The following is a 25,036-nucleotide window of genomic DNA, read 5'->3' as shown; positions in this document are numbered from 1 at the left end:
TAGGAAGGAATGATAACAAAGGTTTGTGACTTGGACTCTCTGTCTGAGCCAGTTGACTGTGATTGGCCATTAATTAGAAACAACCCCATGAGACCAATCACAGATGCACCTGTTTCATTCCACAGCAGCAGATAACCATTGTTTGCATTTTGTTCCTGAGGCCTCTCAGCTTCTCAGGAGGAAAAATCCCAAGAAAAGGATTTTCCATAAAAGATGTCTGCGACACCCTGTTTCACCCTGCTGCCCATGGTTTGGGCTGGGGGCTGGCTGGGGCACCCAGGAAAGGCTCCGGGTGCCCAACAGAGGGTGGCAGCAGGTGGGATGGGGCAGTGGGATGGAGCAGTCAGCTGGAGGAGCTGCTGAGGGTTGAGCACAGCCCTGCTGCCCACAAGGTTTTCTTTTGCCCTCGCAGTGACAGCTGTACATAGCTGTTCGTGTACATTTCCAGGAGAAACTGTGCTGAAGTGGCCAAAAGGAGAAGAGGAAAATCTCTCAGGGTCAAGGGGGGACAAAGTCATGTAGCATTGCAGCCTCTCTGCTTAAGGGACAGGGCTGATGGGAGCAGAGCATCTGCTGGCATAAAATGCCCTGTGCTGAAGAGATGGGATGATTTTCCAAAATAGCAGAGCCTGGGGTGAGGATTGGCTTAAAGACACATTCTTCTCTCTCAAAGACTGCATACAAATTTACACACTAAATGCTGTTTTAAGCACAGCTCAACTTGTAAAACAACTGTAAAGAGAAGTTTTACTATTTGTACCTTTTGGGGGAAGCATGCTTATATATGAGATCAGTTTTTCCTCTTTGTTGCGGAGATTACAGAAATAATTGTCCTGTCTTTTGCTCACAAGACCCTTTTCTTATGAGTTTCAGGAGTTGGGCATTTGAAGGGATTCCTTCCTTAAATTAGATATTTCCACTTTTTTTATTTATTTGGCTTTTTTACACCATTGTATTCCTCAATGAGCCTTCACCAAGACAACAAGAGTGATGAGGGACAAAGTTTTGTGTTGATACAGGTGGATGGGTGGTCTTAATTAAAAAGAAATACTCACAAGCAACTTTTCAAATCAATATTGGTTTAGCCAGCCATAAATTTGCATTCAGTATCCCTTGAGAGTTCATTTGACCCCAGATCTGCAGCTGAAGGGTGAATTAGTGGCCACAATCATACTGCTTATGCTCTCTATGACTGATCACATAAGTCTGCCCCCACCTCCTAGGTTTATTATCTTTAATTTTGATTTATGCCATTATTTGCATAGATGGTACCACAGATCAGCTCCTCCTAGGGAACGGCAGCCTGTAAGAGTGGGGCTTTGGTCAGCTATGAATGGCAATATTGATTAAACTCCCATTGATTTTGTGGCCTGCTGGAAAGCCCACAAAGCAGAAAAATAAATTGTTCATTAAACTGGGCAGGCTGTAGGTGCCAGGATGTGGATGCCTACTGTATGTTGAGTTTACTTCAGCTGCATGGTGTCTCCAGCAAATCCTGTTGTCATCCTGCAAGAGACCTTCTTAACATCTTCCCTTTCCTTTCCTGCACAGATGATGCCAGCTCAGGAAAGGACAGCCAGGTGCCCGAAGGCTCCAATGGAGAATATGAAGACCATTCTGGGAAGCAGTGGGGTAAGGAGCAGTGTGTGTTTTGTGGTTTTCCTGGGCCCTTGGTTCAGTGCTGTTCCTGTGGCACATTTCTCAGCTGCTGAAGGAGAGCAAAGGCAGAGCAACTGGAGGGAGTTCTCCTTGCATATGGTCAAATAATAAACAGAGTGTCAGCTGAATGTGTTGGTGTGAATGGATCCCATCCAAGGGTCCTGCAAAATGCAGCCTGTGGTTGGCCCTAGGGCCCCCTGCCATTTACCCCAGCGTGGTTCTCCCCTGTATTTGTTTTTCTGGGCAGAGACTTTTCTTTTGCATGTGCAGCTTTTACAGCTTTCATAGACTCCTTATAAAAAGCATATTGACTTTTACAGCAGTATTTCCAAAAGTCTCCAGTGCCAGCATAACATTGCTCCCACTGAGGGCAAAGGGGAGGTCTGACTTCACTTCAGGAGAATTAGCACTAAGCCAAGATGAGTATTTGTTAATATCACCCTCTCTTTCAGACACCTGCCTGAGCTTCTCCAAGCCATGGACTGTTCAGCCGTAAGACTTTGGAGCTGTTGGAGCTTTGGGGAACTGCTAAAACTCACTCAGAGCAGGCTCTGAATCACTGCAAACCTTGCAGGCCCACTTTGGTCCAAGCACTCCTTGAAGGACAATAAGTTGTCAGGCTGATGCCAAACAGCTTTTGGCCATTCCTGACAGGAGTGTGATGTGAGTTTATGAGCTCAGTGGACGAAGCACAGCATTTCATTTTGCTCATGCAGTGCATCCCTCTCTTTCATTTTATAATACAGAGGTGGCTTTGTACCACATTTGTGACCAGGGAGAGCCTCACAGCAGTGGTAGGGGTGGAACATGACAGGATTTTGCTGTGTGTGTCCCCACCACTGAAGCTGAGGCCAGTTTTCTTCAGCAGCTGGCAAGCAGGGATGTGGTGTGCTGTGGTATGGTCCAGGCTACACTTGAATTACATATTTATCTCAGGCTGAGCTTGCTTGGGGAGAGCAAGGTAACCTCCACTCATTCTGGAGAGGGATGACAACATTTCAGGGCTGGAGGAAGGGTGTCTTAGATAAACTACAGGTCAGGAGTACTTCAGGAGGGGTTCATCAGCTGCCATCTATCCACTTTTCATTGCCATTGTGCTCCTGGTACAGCTGCTGGATGATGGATCAATACAATACAACAATAATATTATGAAGAAAAGATGTGAGCCCTACTAAAATTATTAGGCATTGACAATCTCATGTCAGATTGTGTCTTAATCTGGCCCAGTCTGTTGTGCTGCAGAGTGTTCCTGAACCTCTGCTTTTTCTTCTTTTCATCTCTCCTGTCTCCTTTCCTCTCCCCAAGCAGAGAAATGCCTGGGGCCAGCCATGCACCCACCTAAACCCTTTCCATCCAGCATTGCTCAGCAGTGAATTGCTGGTGTGAGCTGGTGTGCAGGAGGCTCAGGATGGTGGGTGAAGGTGTTGGTGTTCTCACAGTCCTGGGCCTTGGAGAAGTGTGAGAGGAGAAGCATGGTGGAAATGCTGGTGTGAATGGATCCCATTTTAAAAAATAAAAGCTCCACTTACTTAAAAGCTTACATAAAAGCTTACCTACTTACTTACTTACATAAAAGCTCCACTTTACTTTCCATGTGCCATCATAGAGTGGTATCTCTGGGAAGAGCAGGGGACTGATGTGGGGAAACACAGAGACCTCCATCCATGTCTTCCCACAACTGACTGGGCTCTTAACCAGAAGGCTTGACATGTATTTCAATCCATCGTCCTATTGGGACACTTTTTTTGTAATTATCAGGAAAGCTGAAGTGATAGTGACTGTCACTACATGGGGGTAATGGTGGTGCACCACAGCAGAAAACATTTTCAGATAATCACGTCACTTTGTGTGAGCAATGTCAGCCTCAGGGACTGATCCATGCCTCTCAAGGTGTCCCACAGGGAGAGGACACCACTGAATTCCTTCACAGGTCTTTGTGCTGCATTTAATTTTCATTAGCTCTGAATAAATCTTCGTGGTAAACAGCATTTCAGCCAGGAACCCGTACACAACACTGTCTCTTTGTCCCCATCCACTTGTGTTTTCCCTTGCTCTTGAGTGGGACATAATTTATAATGTACAAATGTGTGGTTCATGTTTATGAAGCAAATGCCAAGTGATGTGGAGGAGAACAAGCATGTGAATAACACAGAGGCACTTTGTAATTGCCTTTGCTGGCACTCCAACAAGCAAAACTTCTGTAAATGGAACAGATTTGGGGACAGACATTTAGCATCAAATCAAAAGAGACCTTTTCTTCCTGTCTCTCACAGTGCTGCTTCTCCTCTTTCTCCTTTGTGCTTGCTGGGTCTCTTTTTCTCTCTAATGTGTATGTCTCTCTCTCTTTCTCCTTTTTTTGTTAGCTGGCTTTTCTAAACTTGTCCAATTCAGGCTTTGTCAAGGAAACATTCAGGACTGTGTAAATGGGATCTGGTTTCAGCATATTGCACGCAGCCTGGAGTAGCTTTTGAGACCACATAATCACTTAACCTTTTTAAACAGAAAGAAAGAAAGGCTGAAAGGTCCAAAAAAGTGTAGCTTTACCTGTAGTTTAGTATGTATTTGTGCAACCATGTGCAGGGAGTGAATGCAGAGCTCCAGACAGGCTCATGGGAGTCACAGTGGGAAGAAAACCAGAAATGTTAAAGACCTGCTTTTTTTGGGTGGAACGGCTTTCTGTCTTAAAATGCCCTTACTGAGCAGGGGTGCCAGCAAGTCCTGCTGAGAGTTCAGAGCCACTAACTTGACTTTTCAATCTGCTGGGGGAGTGTGAGTGTCCTGGCTCCAGTTTGCTCTTTGGTGTGTTAGTCCCAGCTCAGGAATCCATCCTTGAGGATCTCCCCTCTGCTTAGACCTGGTCTCAGAGTAAATTACTGCCATATTACAGAGTAGCTGTTCAGACCCATTGCATGGCTGATTCCTGACCTCTCCGTGAGCCTTGCAGACATTTTCTCAATTTCCACAGTGACAGCCCTTATCAGCACGTCTCCCCTGGCTCAGACTAAAATTTGGGATGTCATTGGCCACAGTGTGCAGCTCTGACAGGGCTCATTGTCAGGGAGGGGGATTGTGTCTGCTGTGAGGGGCCTCCTGCAGCAAAGACCCCAAAGAGCCCAGCAATTCAGGCCCCAGGACCTGTGGAGGGGGTTAGTATGTCACACTTGCTGCTCAGCTGTCACGGCAAAGACTTCCAGTGCCGGAGTTACTCCGGTTCATTGGATTACACATGAAAGCCTCTGCTTGGAGAGCAAAGCATTTCTGAGCAGGAGTTTGAAATAACATGAAATGGCTGGGACCCAAAATGACAGCCAAGGGGGGCAAGGGAAGGCTGTGGAGACAGATGGTTCCCCCTGTGGAAAAGGGGTATGCCAAAGGGTGTCCTCTTCCAGAGGGAGGGATGTTGGCCAGGGCTGCAGGGGGGTGAGGGCTAAGGGGTGTGCTCACAGAGTCAGAGGGCAATGGCTGCCATTCCCCAGAGCCTGGAGACAGGAGGCTGCAGACCAGCCTCCTCCATTCAGGAAAGCTCCACTGTAATGCACATCCCAGAGCTTCTGGCCCTCAGCCCTGGGCAGCAGGGCTGGCTGTCAAGTAGGAAGTTCCACTAGGCCATCCTGTAGCTGGCCAGGGAATCCCTACAAGTGCTTAAAAAGCATGTAGATGTGCTGCTTAGGGACATGGTTTAGTGGTGGAGCTGGCAGTGTTAGATTAATGGTTGAACTCAATAACCTTAAGAGGTCTTTACCGACTTCAACAGTTCTATGATGGGTTTCGTTAGACGTGCCCCATGACTGGCATAGTTAAACTAACTGTAAGAAATTTGTTATTTCTTTTAAATTCTTCATTAAATTTCAGATTGTGCAAGATGAGGGCCTTGCATTTCTCTAAGTTTCTTGTCTTTGCACTCTTAGAAATACTGTTGATTTCTTTGCTAAGACAAGATGACCCACGCTTCTATCCACCAGCTGCTATTGCTTCAGATTCTCCAGTTTTGGGATGGGCTGGCATGGGGTATCCTCTATTAACAAGCTCATAAAGTTTTATTGGGTCTTTGTTCACTTCTCTGGACCATTCAACATGAATGTTTGTAAATTGGAGCTGAATGAATTGCATACATTTAAGTTCAGACCAATGTACAAAAGTCTGTCACACTTCTAAGACTTTCCTATGCATGTAAAAGATGCTGACTCTTCTTAAGTCCCTTTAAAACCACTGAGAACTAAGAGGCAAAACATCTTCAGGAAATGAAGCTTCATGTGACAAGCAAAAAAATTGAGAAAATGGTCAGCGTGACAGGAATCTGAGTTTTTTCCTTTGGTCTTGGCCAAGGAGTTTGTGGAATATGGTAACAATTACAGTGTGATTATGGGGCCACATTTTGCCTTCAGCTGCAATAGCGTGATTTTGGTATTATTTTGTGAGATGGTCTGGTGCAATTGCCTTACAGACACAGAAATTCTGAGACTGTGCTATGCAGACAGTTAATGCATTGGCCAGAGCAATCCCATAGACATTCAAATGCATTGGCTGGGTGGTGAATCCCTGCTAAGGAAAACAGTTTGAGCTGATACGAGGGAGAGCCCACACTGGCTAGTATGGGGCTGCCTCTCCAGCAAATCTGGCCGTAAGGCATAACAAGTTTCCTTGTCTGCTCATGTCCTGTGCTCACCTCAGTCCATTGTGATGCCTTTGCAGCCCGGCCCAGGTTCACCCAGCCCGCCAAGATGAGGCGCAGGGTGATCGCCCGCCCCGTCGGCAGCTCCATCCGCCTCAAGTGCGTGGCCAGCGGCAACCCCAGGCCCGACATCACCTGGCTGAAGGACAACAAGCCCCTCACTGCCCAGGAGATTGGGGAGAACAAGAAGAAGAAGTGGACGTTGAACCTGAAGAACCTGAAGCCGGAGGACAGCGGGAAGTACACCTGCAGGGTGTTTAACAAAGTCGGGGAAATCAACGCGACGTACAAAGTCGAAGTGATCCGTAAGTGCGGCCCTGGGAGGGAGAGCAGAGAGGGGCTTTGAGAAAGGGGCTGGCTCAGCCAAGACAGTGTGGGGTGGCAAGGGAGCAGAGCCTGGTCCGTGCTCTGACACCTTCTTGCAGATACTGATGTCTGAACATGGAAATGGGGAAGCGCTAAAAACATTAGAGAAAACACTGCTGGAACTCTAGAATGAGCCTGAAACCTGGGCAAGACAGAGTAGCAAGGAGACAATTGAGGAGATGAAATGAGGACAGGTACTTGGGAAACAGTCATCTCCACAGGCACCTGCATGGTGAAAGTCATGCCCAGGTCAGTCTTCCACAAGAGAATCAATTCAAGGACAGACAGAGAACTAACAGAGAAAGTCCTTTCAAGTACCATGGCTGAGGGAGGGAAATATGTAGGATAGCCACGATTAGTATGTCAGAATGGGGGAAACCAGTCAATTTTAAATTTAATTGAGAAGTTTCCCAAGGGAAACTTGAAAAACAAGAAATCCTGTGGTTAGAGTGACTATCCAGACAAGGCTTTAGGGCCAGATTCTAAAAAAGGTTTGGCCATCTGAAGGTCCAGGCAGGTAGAAATTAATTACTAAAAAAAAACCCCAAACCTTAAAAACATCCGCTAGGATCCTGTCTGTATCTTTAGATGCCTACATAGCTTTAAAGATTGAATCCTTGGAAGATGAGCTGTGGGGGATTACCCTGCATTGTGGTGAGGTAAATTGCTCTTCTTACTATCTAGCTATTCTGAGTCTCGCTCTCTAATCTTCTGTTTCCCCTATTATTGCTGAGGATAATTGTACTCAAATCCTTCCTAAGTTTACCAGAGAAGAGCTCTTATTCTTAAATCATTGTGCTTTGCCTATGACATCATCATAAGTTGTCATGGAAATGATTACAGAGTCGCCAAGTCAAGAAAGAGAAGATGAGCTGAGTGGAGGGAAGATTGAATAGCCTTCATTAATGAGCAGCAGGGGCATGGAGGGCTGCTTCCAGCCACTTGGAAATCATGTTGTTTGTCTGTGCGTACAATTTAGCATGAGAAAGTTTATCCCAGTGTGAAAGATTGTTCTTAAGGTAAAGATCTGTTCTCTGATAAGTCCTTTCCCTAGAATCTCAGGAATTAAAAGCACATGTGGGAAACTCTGTTGGGCTCTGAAGGCACAAACCTGCTGGACATCTGGGATTGATAAAGATGCAGCTGTGTGGAGACAGTAAAAACATGTGTTTACACTAAAACCAGGAGCAGAGGCAGGGAAATGAATCAAGCCCCATCCTAATGGCAGCTGTGGCATTTTCACTTCATCAAAACCAGACAGCACCAGGAACAAACCCCTTTCTGTGTCCCTGTTTATCTTGGTTTTTATCAACCTAAAGATGTATGTAACCTTTGTTTTCATTAGCTTTTGCTGGCTAGGAGTGAAAACAGTAACCAAAGCTGGAACCAGAGTCAAGGAGATAAGGGCATTAAGCAGTTTTCAGACATCTTTCTATTTTTAACATCATTCTGTGGAGCATTACAGGTTTTATTCAATTTCCTCCTTTTTTTCCCCTCCCCTGAGCCTCCACTCCTAAGTCCTGCTTATCTGGGTCTCAGTCTCCCCGGCTGTGATTGTTGCTCACAGGCCAAAGGCAAAGCCTACAGAGACTACTGTGGTATTTTTGTTTCCTAAGCACATCTTTAGAGCCCTCAATATTGAAAGTATCCCGAGTTTTTGAAAGAGGGTCCATTGTTCCCTCCTTTCACTCCAAGGCCAGTGCTGGTGGGAGCTGTTTTGTTACATGCTCAATCCAACAGTGTTTGCCATCAAAAGGAGTTGATGATTGCCAGCAGTTACCACCCACTGTGATACCATAATTTCTCCTGTGCCTAGGACAGAGGTTTGCATTACCTCCTTGTCTGGAAACTGTGACTGATTTATCTGCTCCTAACACTAAAAAAGATCCAAACATTCCTCAGAAGGAGGTGTACATTTTTCCTTTCACTTTATGTGGTGTTGACACAACTTTAGCCTTACGATCCTGCTGGAAAGGATGGTCTTGTGAAGCTCTTCCAAAACATGAGGGCTCAGAGGGAAATCATCCTTTTCTCCAGGTCTGGTGCAGGTAGAAAATCAACTTCCTTGTTATAAACAGGAAGATTCAGGTTGAGCATGACAACAGACTTGTTAAAGCCTCAGACAATGGAGGAGTTGTTTGGGGAGCATCTACCATTGGAGGCTTTGGCAAGAGGCTGGCAGGAGAAGTTTGCAGAAATCTCAGCCTGCCTTGGGGCAGGGAGTTGGACTAGACTGTGATTTTGCATCCCTCCTACACCTTTCCCTTACGTTTCCACAATGCAAGTGACTGAGGCTGGCAAACCCCTTTTCCCACGGAGCTCCCTGTGTTTGTGTGCAGAGAGGACGAGGTCCAAGCCCATCCTGACGGGGACCCACCCCGTGAACACCACGGTGGACTACGGCGGCACCACGTCCTTCCAGTGCAAGGTGCGCAGCGACGTCAAGCCCGTCATCCAGTGGCTGAAGCGGGTGGAGTACGGCACCGAGAGCAAGTACAACTCCACCATCGACGTCGGCGGGCAGAAATTCGTCGTGCTGCCCACGGGCGAGGTCTGGTCCCGCCCCGACGGCTCCTACCTGAACAAACTGATGATCACTCGAGCCAAGGAGGAGGATGCAGGGATGTACATCTGCCTCGGGGCAAACACCATGGGCTACAGCTTCCGGAGTGCTTTTCTCACTGTCCTGCCTGGTGAGTTGTGATGGTTTTCCCACCTCTGTTATCAGTCTTCTGTGTCATGGTGTGGCAATGTTCCTCACTCGGGGTCACCAGATGTGGTGGTGGTGGTCACAGGGGTCCCAGGACAGGGGAAGAGAATCTCTTCTCTCCATGTCCCGGATGGCTGACTTATTATTTTATGATATATATTATATTAAAAGAAAATGATATAGTAAAACTATACTAAAAGAATAGAAAAAAAGGATTTCATCAGAAGGCTAGCAAAGAATAGAAAGGAATGGAATGATAATAAAATCTTGTGATTGACCAGAGAGTCTGAGACAGCTGGACTGTGATTGGCCATTAATTAAAAACAACCACATGAGACCAATCACAGATGCACCTGTTGCATTCCAGAGCAGCACATAATTATTGTTTCCATTTTGTTCCTGAGGCCTCGCAGCTTCTCAGGAGAAAAAATCCTAAGGAAAGGATTTTTCATAAAATATGTCTGTGACATCATGGTATTTATTCATTCAGCTGCTGTTGCCCATTGGCTCCCTGGCCCTCTCTGATGCTGTGCTGATTTAGGCTAGCCCAGTTCTGATAAGAAAGAATGGAGGATTAAATCAGCCCTGATTTAAGTCAGTCCCTGCTGAAATCCTGTAGTTGATATTTCCTTTTCTTCCTTTGTGGGAAATGACCACAGAATCACAGAATGGGTCAGATTGGGAGGGACCACTGCTGGTCATCTGGTCCAACTCCCTGCTCAGGCAGGGTCAGTCCAGAGCCTGTGGCACAGGACTTTGTCAGGATGGTTCCGGAATATCTCCAGTGAGGATATCTCCACACGCTCTCTGGGCAATCTGTTCAGTGCTCGGTCACTGCACAGTAAAGGAGTTCTTCCTCATGTTCAGGTGGAACTTCCTGGGCATCAGTTTCTGCCCTTTCTTTGTGTCCTATTGCTCAGCATCATGGAGCAGAGCCTGGCCCATGCTCTGACACCTCCTTGCAGATACTTACAGACATTTTTGAGGCCCCTCTCAGTCATCCAGGTGACATAAATTGAATTATCTAGTCCTGTATGAAAGATGAGCAAGTTGGGGAAAGTTACTGCAGTTGCAGACACTAAATCACTGCAGGATGAGAGAGGGGAGCTGAATAACAGCACAGTTTGCACCCTCATTCCCTAAAATTCCTCCTTTCTCTTGCCCTTATTTATATTGCTTTTACTGGTAAAAGGAAACAATGATACAGGCCCATAAAATGACGGAAGAATAAAAACTGTCTGGGTCACAAGAAATGAAATGAATGACTGTGGAAAACAGAATGGTTGATTGGCTAAATCTTTACCCAGTGGTCCCCTGGGGCCCCTGTACCAAACTCAGAGCTGCTGCCTTCCCTGCCCAGGCCTCAGAGCTGGGGGCCACATCCAGCTGAGGCTGCATCGTTTGTGTTCGAGACTCATCATCCCTGCCTGGTCATCTGCTCCTCTGTCTGCTGACTGTGCAGTTCTACCTGATAAACATTTTGGAGTTAGGACTATAACTGAAAGGCCTGTAAATACCCAGGAAAAGGCAGCATGGGTGGGATATAACTCAAAGCCCCTGGGAGTTTCTGACCAATGAGAGTGTGATCCAGCTCCCACTGAAATCAGGGGGAGACTTTCCATGGGTTTAAATGGGACTGTAGTGAGGCCTCGTGCCAGAACCAGAGCCTGCAGGGCTGTTGATATTGGCAGTGATGGAGAAGGAGAACCCAGCTTGCCTAAGATGCAAAGATGTGGTTGTAAAGCCATGACTTAAAAAAGACCATTTTGCTTGTAAATATACCAGATTTGACATTGACAGCTCTGAGGAACGTGGATGAATATCAAAACACTTTCCTTTCAGCCCAGCATAGGATTTCTGCCAACCAGCATGAAGACTTCTGTTTTCTGTGGTCAGCTGATAGGTCAGATCTCTGATCTTGTCATGTTTTTAACAGGGGGCTGGGCCAGACCCGCCTTCCAGCCTAAATTATCCTGTAATTTCCAGAGTTGGTGAATCAAAATTTCATCTATTAAGGTCAAAGTATAGGTCCTCCTAACTTCAAAGGGACCACATGGTATATATTTAACATTTCAAGCTACCCATAGGATTATTTGTCAAGGAGGCAAAAAGACATTAGTGTCTTAAAGAAGTCTAGCTTGAAAGTTGAGTGGTAGATGTTTGAATATAACATATTGAATGATTAAGATAGCCTGTGGTTTTTGAAGTTTTCTGGGTGTCTCCCTGCAGGCTGAATTCTGTGCCTGGGTGTGTTTCAAGGCATTGGATATTCCAGCTGGTAGCTATCTAGACAAGGATTTTCACAGCTAAAATCCTATCTCCAGGACTCCTTTTGGGTCTATAAATGAGGAGATCAGGCTGAGAAACTGCAGTGGCTGTCCAGGGATAGCCACTGACTGCCAGCTGCAGAGAGATAAAGGAGGAGGTAGATGTGAAAGATGATGTCCAAAGCATCTTATCTCCTCCAGCAGCTGAATTTACTGCCCTTGGAAAGCCAGCAGCAGCTCCTAAGACACTGGTGGAGGTAGAGCCCATTTGAGATAGGAAGCTGGGGCACACTTCAATGCTGAGTGAATTTTCAGTTCTCCATGGCTTGGGAACCAAGGAGGGGCCACCAGCCCCCCTACATTTTCCCATCCTTCAGCCTTCCTCCCTTCCTCCCAACCACACAAAAAGGTCAAGCCAATACCTCAAAACCCCCCATACATTCTCCCTGCTGTGGTGGAGCACTGCTGGGTGCTCCAGGGTTGCCAGACAGGATTTCCAGAGAGTGCCTGAAGCCCTTGCAGGCAGAGCTACAGCTGGCAGAGGTGGGTGGGCAGCGTGCTGTGGCTCTGTGCAACCTGGGCTGGTGACAGTGGGGTTTTACTGGCATGTCCTGGGTTGTGTCCTTCAGTCTGCGCAGCAAAGCCCATCCTGTCACAGTGAGAGCGTTAGGAAACTCTCTCAGGCTGGCTCTAGTGTGCATCCATTAAAGCCTGGATAAGAGAGTTATGAAATCCCCCAAAGACTCCCCTCCTGAGCCCCAAACCAGAGAAAATGAGTTGCTTGTCTATCCAGGAGCACTGAAAGCAAAGCAGTTACCAAACATCACGCGCTGGCTGATTTCTGCCTCGTTCCCTGGTCTGGCAGAGTTGCTGACAGTCTGTCCAGCAGCCAGCCCCAGTGTGCCATGTGCCCGCATTCCATTAACCCTTTCTGTCTCTCCGTGCCCAGATCCCAAGCCTCCCAGCGCACCCGTGCCGCCCTCCTCAGCCAGCAGCCTGCCCTGGCCCGTCATCATCGGCATCCCGGCCGGGGCCGTGTTCATCCTGGGCACCATCCTGCTGTGGCTGTGCCAGTCCAAGAAGAAGCCGTGCTCCCCGCCGGGCACGGCGGCCCCCGCGCACCGCCCTGCGCCCCGCGAGCGCGCCGGCCTGGCCCCGCTCCCCGACAAGGACTGCATCTCCTCCATCAACTACGACGAGTACGTGGCCCAGCAGCAGCACCTGCTGTCCCAGGCGCCCGGCCTGGCCCCGGCCATGGCCCCCAAAATGTACCCAAAGATTTACACGGACATCCACACCCACACGCACTCGCACGTGGAGGGCAAGGTGCACCAGCACCAGCACATCCAGTACCAGTGCTGAGGGCCGGCCCCGCGGCTCCTTTGGGCTTTTCTCCCTCGTGGTACCTCAGCAGAGACTGCTCCAAGCCAGCTCAGCACTGCCAGCAACAGGCAAAGCAGACAGAAAAGGTTATATATGTAATTTTAAATATATATATATACATATATATATAATTGTATATGCGTGTGTGTATGTGTGTATATATATATGTGTATATATCTATATCTATCTATATAAATATATATATAATAGAGAAAGACACAGAGAGAAAAGAGATTTTTTTTTTTTAATTATTGCAATCAGGATGTAGCCGAGGAATAATGAAGGAACTCCAATTCACAGCAGAGAAGCAGCTGTCTCCAGCAGCAGAGCCTTCCTGGATATTTTAATCAGAGTGGCAACAAGTGAGATGGGACACAGGGATGTGAACCACCACACCTTCCTTGTGTTACTGAAGGGAGCAGGTAGAGCCAGAGGTGTGTGTGGTATTCCCTGGCTGGGCCTGGATTCCTTCCTGGGCATTGTTTTGATGAGGAGCCCCCAGACCTCTCCTGCTCTCAGTGACTCAAACTCTGACACACCTGAGGCTCAGTGCCAAAGCACCAGGAGACATAACCCATTCATCTCGTGCAGGAAAAGGAAATAACACAAGAGGGTCTGAATAAACCAATTTCTGTTCACAAGGTGAAATGCCACGTGCTGCTCAGTCGTGGTCAGCACAATCAGCTAAGCAAGCTGGTTGGTTCAGTTTCTGCAAGGTGAAGGCGTCTTGTTTGCCATGGGATTTTCCAGATCAGCTCCACTCCTCTGGTCCTAGGACTCAGTGCCACTGCCAGGAAAAAGGAAAGAAGGAAAAAGGAACATTGTACAGAACACCTTTATATTTATATTTAAGAAATAATAATAATTAATAATAATAATTGAACTGCTGATGGTGAAGAAAGCAAAACACACTGTCCTTCTCTGATGGCTTAGAGTGACAAGCTACTGGATTTTCTGCGTCAATGCAAAATACGTGAGAGCATTAGAAAAAATAGTAAGAAGCAAAGAGAGTGAAATAATCTTGTAGGAAAAAATTGCATTTGAGAAATATCCACCTAGGTTGTGTGTGGTTGTCCCCTCCCCTCAGATATCACTTCGTAAGTGATAAAGCATTGCAGTTCAAACAACAGGAAAAACAGAAAGAAGAGAAAATAAATAAGGACCATATTAAATACCTATATGGACTGGGAATGAATCCAATTGCAAAATATAAAACCTTTGTAATTCTATATAGAGTTTAAACAGAAGTCATGTATATTTAATTTATTTTGTTAAACAAGAAAAAAAATGTATGATATTTTCCTCAAAACAGGCATTTCTATATGTATTTTTGATCAAAGAAAATAAAGATTTTTTTTTTCAGGTTCTGTAGATGCCATGCTCAGAACACACTTGATGTAGCTTGTGACCAACTGTGCTTCTCCTGACCTGGAGGCCACCAGTCTCTGTGCCTTTCACACCAGCCAGGTGCCATCTCCTGTCCCCTCAGGTGCTGCTGGTGCCATCCTGTCCATCAGAAAATGACCTTTCCCACTGGCTGTGTTCTGGCTGTGGGCTCTGCAGTGCCCAGACCACTCCTCATGGACCCCAGCCATCTTCAGCAGCACAGTTCTTCTCTCACAGGGAAATCTCTTTCACTCTGCGTTTCTGGGGGTGTGGGGAGGATGATTCATTCGTTTTTTTAAGCCCAGACCTGCAGTGGTTTGTTGGTTTGAGTTTTCTTAAAGAAAATTTTGTAAATCAAAGCATAATAATTTGTGAGGCTGTAAAAAGCAACTTTGGCCTCAGGGTGCTTGGAAGGGGAACTCATGAAATGTGGGTGAAACACCTGATTTGTAGCTGCAGCTGCTTTAGGAGCCAGTGGAGGGTGAGCTGGGCACAATGAGAGAGAACACAGGAGCTGCTCCCTTCAGTGGGGCTTGAACCTTCCTTGTGCTGCACCCCACACAGAGGCACCCAGCTCTTCAGGGGCCATTTCCTTTGGAGAAACAGTTTCAATGATGAAACTATTTCTCTTCTTTTCATTTAGAGTTTGATGGTTTAAAAAAAAAAAAGAAGAAAATTTGAAACATGCTAATTTTCAAGTTTGGAATCACTTCCTTCTCAAGCCTGTTCCATGAAAGAGATCCCCACCAAACCAGCTGCTCCATTTAAAAGTGAAACACTTTATTTAATCTGAAACAAAGCTGTGCTTTAGGCTTTGCTTTTCTCTGAACATTTGTGGAGGTGTTTGCTCTGTGTTGACCCGCAGTGATTTTTTTCTGGTGGTTTGTTTGAATCACCAGCAAACCAAACAGTTCCCTGTTTGCTCAGCCGTGGTGCTGAGATGGGGCCCCGATTCAGTGAAACACTGAATCAGCTCCTGCTTTCTTCACCAATGCATTCTGCTCCAAAAAGTCCCTTTCTTGCCTTAGGAGGAGGTTATCCATGCAATAACCCCTAGAGGAAGGCTGTCCCTCTCTTGTAGAGTTTGTAATAAAGCAACCTATTGATAACTAGTATTTTTCAGCAGGAGGGTTCAAACAGATTTATGAAATTGCTAAATTTCAGATTAAGGATATCTTTATATGCATCCTCTCATCTTCAGGGAGGGCTGAGAGGAGCTTAAGTGTGAGCACTGATATAAGGCATGGATATAAGGCATGGTTTGGGCAGGAGTTCTTAATGGCCAAAGTATACTGACCCATTTCATTTTAAAAAATAAATTAAAAAGCCTCTACACACTAAGGGCATTGCCTTTATTTCAAGGAGACACTAAGCGTATGTTTCCATGAGAGATAATAAAGTCTGCATCTCATATCTTGTGCCTGTGGGAAGCTGCTTGCTTGTGGTGTGTCCCAAACTCCTGCACATTCCAGCAGCACTGGGGCTTGGCACAGGGCAGGGTTCCCCTGCAGTCCCATGGTTCTTCTCTGCTCTCTGGGCCAGTGTTGTGGCAGGGAGACACTTCTGGCCATGCCCTGTGGGCAGCACCAACAGCAGCCTCAGAGCTGGGCCCTGGCTTTGTGGGTTCAGCCCTAACAAACCCTGAGAGGTTTTCTAATGGCACCAGCTCCAGTGGCAGCTCTGAGCCTCAGAGAGGGGTTGGTGGGTGAAGAGAAGCACTCCTGCATTTCCCATGCAGCACAGAATTGCAGGCTGTGTAGCACTCTCCACCTGCCCTTTGTGAGCAGCCCTGCAGTGCTGCATCACGCAGGCAAAAATCACATTTTGTCAGATGGCTCCAGTGGAAGGAGTGGCTTCCTCCTGCCCTGCAAAGATAAATCTCTAGTGCTGCTGACAGAGCTCTCCAGAGGCAAATGTTGCATTAAACCACCCTGTGTGGGCAATGCATCAGCCCAGGGCAGCTGCAGCTCTCGGCTGTGGCGCTGGGAATGCAGCTCTGGATTTGGGTGCACCATGAGAGATGCCACAAAGGTCTGGATTTGCAGAAAGCCTGGGGATTTCATCCTGCCTTGGCTGTCTGCTCCATCCTGACCACCAGGAATGGTGTGAGATTTCCCCCCAGGGAAATACCCTCACATGCCCTGTTTAGGAGGGGCTTTGGTTGTTGTCTGGGACTTGCACTGGCTTGCTGTGCCTGGGTGGATTTCACATTTTTGAGGAATTATTTTTCCTTCACAAGGTACCTCTAAGACCTTTTCTGAGTCACTCTGTCCAAGCCCTACTGCATGCCATTGAATTTTAGGGCTTGATTGTGCCTTGCATATGTTGCAAAGTCTTCCATAGTTTAAATAAATTCAACCAGGTCACACTTGTGTATGAATATGTTTTTTATTCAGTGGGAAAAGATTTGGATGCATTTTCATTCCTCAATAGAGGGTGTTCAAAGAAAACCATTGTCTTGTTTCTGTCACTGACCCTATGTTGAACACAGAAGATTTTTCATTTTATATATTTGTATGCATATAGGCATATAGATGTACATGCCAAGTTGTGATACAGAAGGCAATTGTACTTTTAAAACCATGGAGCTTCAAAGATCAAAGGAATTTTAGGCTTAAAACTCACTATCTTTGTTAATTTTATTTGCATTACAGATCAAACATGGCTTTACCTACCAGTTTGTGCATTTTTTAACTTTGTATGGACAATCTTTCTGTGGTCAGCCCCTTTCAAACTGAAAACTTATCAGACATTGGAGATAAAAAGTGTTCTGTGGTTTTCATTTGGTGACAAATACAATAACTGAACACATCAAAGGAGACAGAATGGCACAGTGTGTCTGTGGCTTTGTAATAAAAGTTGCAGAAAAAAAGGAATAAAAGCCTGGAGTTGTGCTAATGTGTTTTAGAGTTCTGTGTTTTGAAGGGAAGTGTGGCTCTGTGTGGGTGTGTGTGTGTTACACAATCAGGAGTTTGTGCTGGCAGGACAAAAAGAATTGTAAAGTTACCTGTGTGCCTGTCTGATATTTTGTGTGGGTTCTGTGAATCAAGCAGAGGCATTATTTTTTAAATTATTTGGGAAAGATTTCTGGGTTTTAGTGGAAAAGGGCAGTTTTTAATCTGTTCACCTCTAGAGCCAAATGTTACAACTGCACTAAGAGCCAAATTTTAATTAGCAGGATGGAATTTTGGAGTACCTGGAGTGGACCAAGGTCAAGCTCAGGACCTCCACCTCTTTTGAGGCAAACCTGTGAGTGTCTCACTGCTCACTCCAGAGGCAGTAAATGTCCAATCTGTGACATCTGAAGTTCAGAAAAGCTGGCCCTCACCCAAAAGGGGCCTGACCTGGGCCTCTGACCCCAACACCCCTGTGCAGGAATTGCACACTTGGGGTAGAAAAGAGGAAATATTTCTCTGTTGACTCCATTTCTGTGGCTGCCTGGAACTCTTGAGAGGTTTGAAATATTGGAATAAAGACCTGGGGGAGATGCAGAGCTGAGCAAACCCTGGGAGGTGGTCAGATATTAATGGGGAATTTACCATGGCTTTCCTACCTGGGCAGCACCTCTGCCTACATGAGGAACTTTGAGCATGCCCAGGACTCCAGACTGCTCAAAGCTGGTGATTAACATGGAGTCATTGGAAAAGATCCTTACAATCATGGAATCACTACCCATATAGAGCTTGTTCCAGCTCTTGGAGATGCCAGTGGGAAAAAAATCCTTGCAATGTCCAGAGGGAAATCAGTGAGACACATGGAGCCATTCCCAGGTGTTTACATCTTTTCCCTGGAAGACTGGAAGAGAAAGATGGGGCAGAAATTAATGGAATTAATTTCCAATTCCCCAGTGTGAAGCCAGACGCACATAAATGGGAAATGCACACTCTTAGGGAGATGGTTTAGAGGTGATTATGGTGGTGCAGGTTTGACAGTGGGACTGGATAATCTTGAGGTTCTCTTCCAACCCTGAAGACCCTGTAGAGCACCAAGACACAGAACCAAACTGGTGAGAAAAATTCAAGACCACCAACCAATTAATATCTTCCAATTACTTACTGCCCTTTAAGTCTTTAAATCTCAAACTAGACATAAGGAAAAAAATCTTTTACAATGAGAATGGTGAAACACCAGAGAAGTGGTGGGTGCCCCATCCCTGGAAACATTTAAGGCCAGGTTGGATAAGGCTCTGAGCAATCTGATCTAGTTGAAGATGTCCCTATTGCAGAAGGTGGGACTAGATGATCTTTAAAGGTCCCTTCCAACCCTCTCCATGCTGTGAATCTGTGATCCAAATGTTCTGGGATGGGTTAGGGTCTGTCATCCAAATGCGCTGGGATGTCCACCAGTCAGTTCTGCATTCTGGACCTGTCAGAAAATGCTGCTAAGAAGGGAGCTGTAGGCATAGACTTTGTCTTCACCTTTTCCTATCAGCAGAGCATTTCTTTGCCCAAGATTCTCAGCTTTTAAAAGTTTGCTACAAACGTAAAAAAGCCTTGAACAAATCCCAGCACCAAAAATGTGGATTACTGTAGCTGGAAATTGGAAATAATGGCTGATAAAACCACATTTAAAATAGTGGTGTTGTATTGACTGTTAGGTGGCACATATATATTGTCTGTATATGGAATGGAGTCTGGAGAAAAGAGAAGGCCCATTTAACATTTTGTGTATGTTTACCAGCTTCAGGTCTTTGTGAGCAATATATGGAGCTATGACCTTTATTTGTCCTCACTTTAGCTTATGCATTTTTTCTTTCCTTCTTTTTTCTTTTCCTGTCTGTCAGTCTGATGTAATTAGGATTTAACATACTCCCCAATATGCATGGACATCAGCAAAGCAATGAATATTTTTTTTCCCATTTTCACTAACCAAATCCAGTCCAAAGTGCTATTTCTATCCAAGCTGATCTATGCTTTAGTGAAAGGAGTAATAAATAACATTTTAGACCAGACTTCAAAATGCCTTTTTCCTTTGATCTGAGTAATTAAAGTCAAGCTGCTGTTCCTGAGCATTTTCTGATGGAATTACACGAGTTACACAGCTCTTTATTTGTATCTTATTAAGCATTATGTGTTATTGATACTGTCCAAACAATTAGCACCTAAATATGCCCCATATTCTCATAAAGAAGCAGTAGCAGTGTTCATGTTAATGCCCTGGTTAACAGTTTGCTCCCATCCCGAGTCCACCATCAATGCCTGAATGCCATTTAATATAAATCAGGACTTTACTGATGCCCCTCTGAATTGTTCTCTTCTGCAATCCTTTAACTGTGCAGCCAAGTGAGAAGAAGTTGAGCAATAACATTAAGTAAAAATGGCATCTCTCTTAAGGCAGGATTTTTCCTAAGTTCACTGCAAGTTTTGGTTACAAGAAGGCGAGCGCTTCGCGGCGATCGGTCATTCTGACGTTTTTATGGTGTTTTTATTACCCCTGGCTCATTTCCATGCTAAAGAGAACATTTGTAACAATGCTTGCTCGCTCTGTTATGGTTGGGACCGCGCTTTGTTCGCTGCTGCTGCGCCCAGCAATGCTCTTGGCACACGTCCTCCCAGAGCCCGCCGTGTATTTATTCAAAAGGAAGGAAAAAGAAGTGTCTACTAAAACAATAAACTACTACTGCTTGCCTTAACGTGGCCACAGCTTCCTTCTGCCGCAGACAATCAGTTAGAAAAGCTGTTGGGTAAACTTGCTCCTTCTTTGCTGAAAAAATAAATATTCATGAAGCTTGCAGCCACTTTTTTTCTGTGCTTTATTATTGGGTTGAAAACTGTGAAGGGTTTTAAAGCTAATGATTTAATCTGAGAGATAAGGATGGAGGTCCAGATCCTGGAACCAATAGGAGCTCGGATTGAAATACTAATGAGGGCCTGGGTAAGGGTTCAAGGCAAATTTTGATGTGTTACTTTAATATTAATGTTATCCTGCATGTAAGGATAGGTTCAACCCAATATTAATTTTATTATTAATTTTATTAATTTTATAAATGTTGAAAATTGAATACACTAATACATTCACTAATGCTGTCTGAGACAGGAGGTGAATGTGAAAAGAGGAGTCATGAATGATAGGGAGGAGCAATTAAAAAAAGATGGGGAGTGGTGTCATGTCACCAGAGGTTTCCAGGGTCAAGCCAAGGCTTTGGCCACTCCACACGTGTTGGATCCCAGGAGGCAGCTGGAGAACCTGTGGGGACCTCCTCAGACCCAGGGTAAACTGGAGCACCCAGTGCCCACTGTGTAACAGGCAAATTCTCTTGGGCCCGTCACTGCAGAACATCTTGCATTTAAAGTGTGTTCATGTCTTCCCTGGTTTGCAAAGACAAGGAAGGATGTTTTAAAATTTAGATTAATCCTTTATCTTAAGCAACTTGGCGAAATTAACAACAGAGTAATCATACGCTTCCTCAAGCAGGGAAGAGAAACTGGCACTTCCCAAAGGTGGTTTGGTTACTGTGTGCAGAAGAAGACCCTCAATGTTGTTTCTTCTTCCACCAAAGCCAACAAGTTGAGTTTGTTACCCAGGTCCCATGAAACAAAAGGATGAACCTGGCTTTGCAAATGAAATACAATGCTGGAAAAAATATAAGTGTGCAGCAAATTGGTGAAGTGTCCATTTATGTTACTTTTGTCCAAACCTGGTAGAGATGTCAGCAAATAGAGGTGACTGTGTTGTGCAGCCTGGGAGGCTGGTGGTGCCCTGAGCTCTCCCTGTCTGTAGGAACAGGGAACAAAGGCAGGTGGTGAGAGGGGCAGGGTGGGGTCTCTGCTGTCCCAGACCCCGCTTCCACCGCTCGGCTCCAGCTGCTGTTTGCTGGCCAGGCCTGGGCACCCGAGCTGGCCTCTGCCGTGGTTCAGTGGGAGCCGAGAGCTCTCCCACTTGACATCACACGAGGAGGGTTTGATGTTTATCTGGAACTCCCTTCCAAAGTGCATTTGTGGCAGAGGCTGCATGTAAGGACAGGTTCAGCCCACTATCACAGAGAAGTGATAAAACGCTTTTCTCTCATTTTGGTTCTTAAGGCCTAATACTCCCATATGCCAGAAAAGATTTGTAAGGGGCCATAAAGTCAGCACAGCTCTGTTTGCACTTGTTTTTTGGTTCCTTGACAGTGCTGCTGGGGCCTCTGTGCAAACATGACTGCAGTCAGCATTTAAAGTGCCAGTCCCTGCAGTATTTGAGCTGATTTTCCCTCTTGGCTGGAATGGACCCAGAAACCAAAAGGTGGAAAATCACCTGGGCAAATCAATGTCAAAATAGAACTTAGAAATAACCTCAGCAATTCTATGATTCTGTGTTTTACTGTCTCTCAGAGCATCAGAGTGGCAAAGCAAGATGAAGGTCAATTATTTCCCCAAACTAGAGGTGGTGGCAAGATGAGGATCCTGGAAGCCCCACTGGGGATGCTGTGTCTGAGTTCCAAGCTCAGTTTCTCAGCCAGTGGAAGGCACAGCCAGTCTGTTACTGTTCAGGGTCTTCACTTGTCCCTTTTTCTTCCAAAACATTGTCTAAAAGGTGAAGCTGTTTCCCCAGGTGCTGGATGAGGCAATCAGAGTGGTTTGGGTTAAACTTGGCTTCATGGAAGTCACTGAGATTCTTATGCTGGATTTTTGGGAGGCAAGCTCATTTCCTTCAGGAAGCTGGCAGCCTTCTGACAGCTGCTGTCATCAGCACTCTGGTATATAATATTTTCCCTTTATTTTCTGGACAAGTATGTACAAGAGAAATGTGAGGGGAAATTTGTACCATCCTGAGGAACTGTGCAAGATGTGTCAACACCAAACCTTTGTCCTATAGCTACTAGAGAAATTCAGTTGTGTGTGGCACCAACTCATACACGTCAAGCATTCAGAAGCTTCTCTCTAAGTACCATGTGTTGTCCTTAAGAAAGCTGGGGGGCAAAATAATTATAAATAGTTCACATTTCAACTAGCACTAAACTGAAATTTTACCAAGCAGGTTCAAATTATTTATTAAACACTGTTAGGTCCCTCCAGGAGTATCAGGCAACAAATGATAGACAATATTTTGGCAGTAAAGAGAAATGGCTGCTTCCAACAATTATGGATGACCAGGCTGTGCAGGAAACATGTTTGGATTATTAATCTTGATAGTTTTTCATTGTTGAGATTGTGGTTGAAGATATCAGTACAGGGACAAGCATACCAGCTGTGGATTTTTTTTTTCTAACTATATGTTAAATTTTCAATATTTGGCTACTCAGAATTCAAAAGAATGGTCATGAAAAATATGAACTTCCAAAATCTTTAGTGTGTGGGCCATTAAAAATAATTTAATATAAAGATATGTTCCTGATGCTTTTTTCACTTTACAGAAATCATGAAGAGAGTTTATAGAGAGAAAATCTATGACTGTTGTATGTAGTGAGGAAGTTACAGTTATTTTATTCTGGTTAATATATGTGTCGCCAGTGTTGGTCAATAAGGAAAGCCATTTTGTTGTTTCCAAAACTGTCAAATATTTGAGCTGTCCCCTGGTAGTATTTTTAATACTTTCAGTCAATGTCCCTAGGATATTTCACAGTATTTGGAATTCAGAAGCCAGGGTTGTTTTTTTTTTAATTTAGCAGATTAAATGTGTAGAGTTAGAGACATGTTCTGGTCTTTGCCTCTGGCAATGCCTGTGCAGTGTGTAAGGAAGACAAGTCAATAATTCCCATTTTTCCAAGGCAAAATATCAAAACTGGAAGCTCCTGAATTCCGTGAGTCTGCCTGGGGCCCCAGCCTGGAGAGCTCTTCTGTCCAACCTTCCTTTGAAAGCTCCATCAGCGTTTCCCTTTAAAACACACCCAGAGGGTCTGACACCTTTTTATGTGATAATCAGGTGCTGGTAACTCTCACTCCAGGTGTGAGAGAAGGGCTCACACATTGCAGCCCTTGCAAATTTTCCATCCAAAGTCTGAGAATTGCCCCAAATCGTGACTTTCTGAGCACCCTCAGCCGGGCATCCTGAGGTTTTCCCTTGTGTGGGGATGGAAATAAATGGAAATAAATGCTGTGGGCAGGCAGGGGAAGGAGGCAGGGACTTCCAAAGCTGCCTGAGAGCTGTTGAGGTGACAGCCCAGCATTTCCACCTCCTTGCAGCCACTGAGGATCCCCCTGGACCCTGAGCAGGGTTGTGTGGTGGCAGATGAGGGGCACTATTCCCCTGGGGTGTCAAATCTCAGTGATGCATCCTGCACCAAGAAGGAAGGCTGGAGAGGATGGGCTGGAAACGGCTCCATCCAGCATCCCTAAGGCAGGCATGCTGGGCAGACAGCAAGTTGCCAGGACCCATATTTGGAAGTCTTTCATGGCCATCATCTGCCATCATCTCAAGCCAAGAATCATAAGCATTATAACAAGGAGATATACTTGAGCACAGAGGATTATGGTTTTCTCAAGGATTGTTGTCATAAACCCCATGGTGGGTAGAGCTTAACATAGTTTATGATAATAACTGAGTATCACATTGCCCACAGCATCAAAAAATGACGGCAAAATTCAGCAGCAGGTGGGCAGCTTTAATTATATAGGCTCCAAAGGGAATAAACACTGGGATGGTTTTTACTGTCTGTCTGGTATGAGTCAGTCCACAATGACCCCACTGGTGCGATTTGGTGAGAATAAAGCATCTAGCCCACATTTAACCATGCAAAGTTTCTTTTTCTCCTTTTCCCCCTCTCCCTGTGAGAGCAGAGAAAACAGGATTTGTAGGAGGAACTGGGGGATGTGTTGCTGTCAGTGATTTGCACAAATCTGAGGCAGGTTTGTGAAACAGAGACAGAGGAAGTACCCGAACAGCTGGGGCTGCAACAGATGTTCTCCAGACAGCTCTGCCTCATGGAGATGTAGTGCAGTAACAGGTCATGTTACAGAAACAGAAAATTAAAAAGAGTGATTTTGCATGCATGAGCGCTGGCTCCCCAGGCCGGGCAGCGTGAGTGACACTGAGCAGGGGAAGGCAGCTGGGACCCCTCTGAGGAGAGCATTGTGTCCCTTGCCACCACAGCCTGTCTTTCCAACACAGAGATACCTCCAGCAGAAATAACCACACTCCCAGTACGGAAACACAGGAGGGGTGAGTGCAAAATCCCCTCAACACTTCTGCAATTCAAAGGTGGGTTCCAAATTTCTTGGTATTTCTGCCTCAGGGCTTTCGGCCTCTTCCTCTGTCTCTCTTCCTGCAGGTCACTGAGTGTGGATTTTGCTTTATGCTGACCTAGAAATGAGAATGGCTGCAGGAAATTGCCAGGAGTCCCTGGACATTATTCCCTGCAGTAGGACCTGCTGTGGTGAAGCCAGGTGGTGATGTCCCAGCTGGAGCTCCAGTGCCATCCAAAGCTCCCCAGAGAAGGTCCCAGAGCGTGGCCAGGACAGCTCTGCCCTTGCAGTGTCTGCTGCTTGCATGCTACTGGCTTCATCTAGGGGGAAATAGGAGATTTTAGGTGATCTCTGAGGCCAAGAGGCCCTATACCTTCCTCTTGCAATTGAAATGGCTCCCCAGGTATTAAGAAGTCTTTTTTCTCTTAGCTTCATGACTGAAGAAGTTGAGATTCCTTGGCTCTGGTTTTCAAGGTTGTTTATTTTCTCT

The 25,036-nt window shown here is 45.7% G+C and overlaps 1 protein-coding gene across 3 annotated transcripts in view; it reads left to right on the top strand.

Annotated features, from left to right (window-relative positions):
- Positions 1–17,113, top strand: part of FGFRL1 (fibroblast growth factor receptor like 1) — a 170,190-nt gene extending 153,077 nt beyond the window's left edge. For all 3 annotated transcript variants that reach the window (XM_005490836.4, XM_074540502.1, XM_014269738.3), the window contains exons 4-7: positions 1,552–1,632; positions 6,352–6,636; positions 9,037–9,390; positions 12,624–17,113. In XM_005490836.4, the coding sequence (XP_005490893.1) occupies positions 1,552–1,632; positions 6,352–6,636; positions 9,037–9,390; positions 12,624–13,036 (1,133 nt within the window). In that variant the 3' untranslated portion in view covers positions 13,037–17,113. The remainder of the gene's footprint in view (positions 1–1,551; positions 1,633–6,351; positions 6,637–9,036; positions 9,391–12,623) is intronic.
- The last annotated feature ends 7,923 nt before the right edge of the window (positions 17,114–25,036 follow it).

Source organism: Zonotrichia albicollis, chromosome 5 (assembly GCF_047830755.1).
Source record: "Zonotrichia albicollis isolate bZonAlb1 chromosome 5, bZonAlb1.hap1, whole genome shotgun sequence".
Lineage (NCBI taxonomy): Eukaryota > Metazoa > Chordata > Aves > Passeriformes > Passerellidae > Zonotrichia > Zonotrichia albicollis.
The sequence above is the reverse complement of the archived record's forward strand: the minus strand, read 5'-3'. Positions and strand labels throughout refer to the sequence as shown.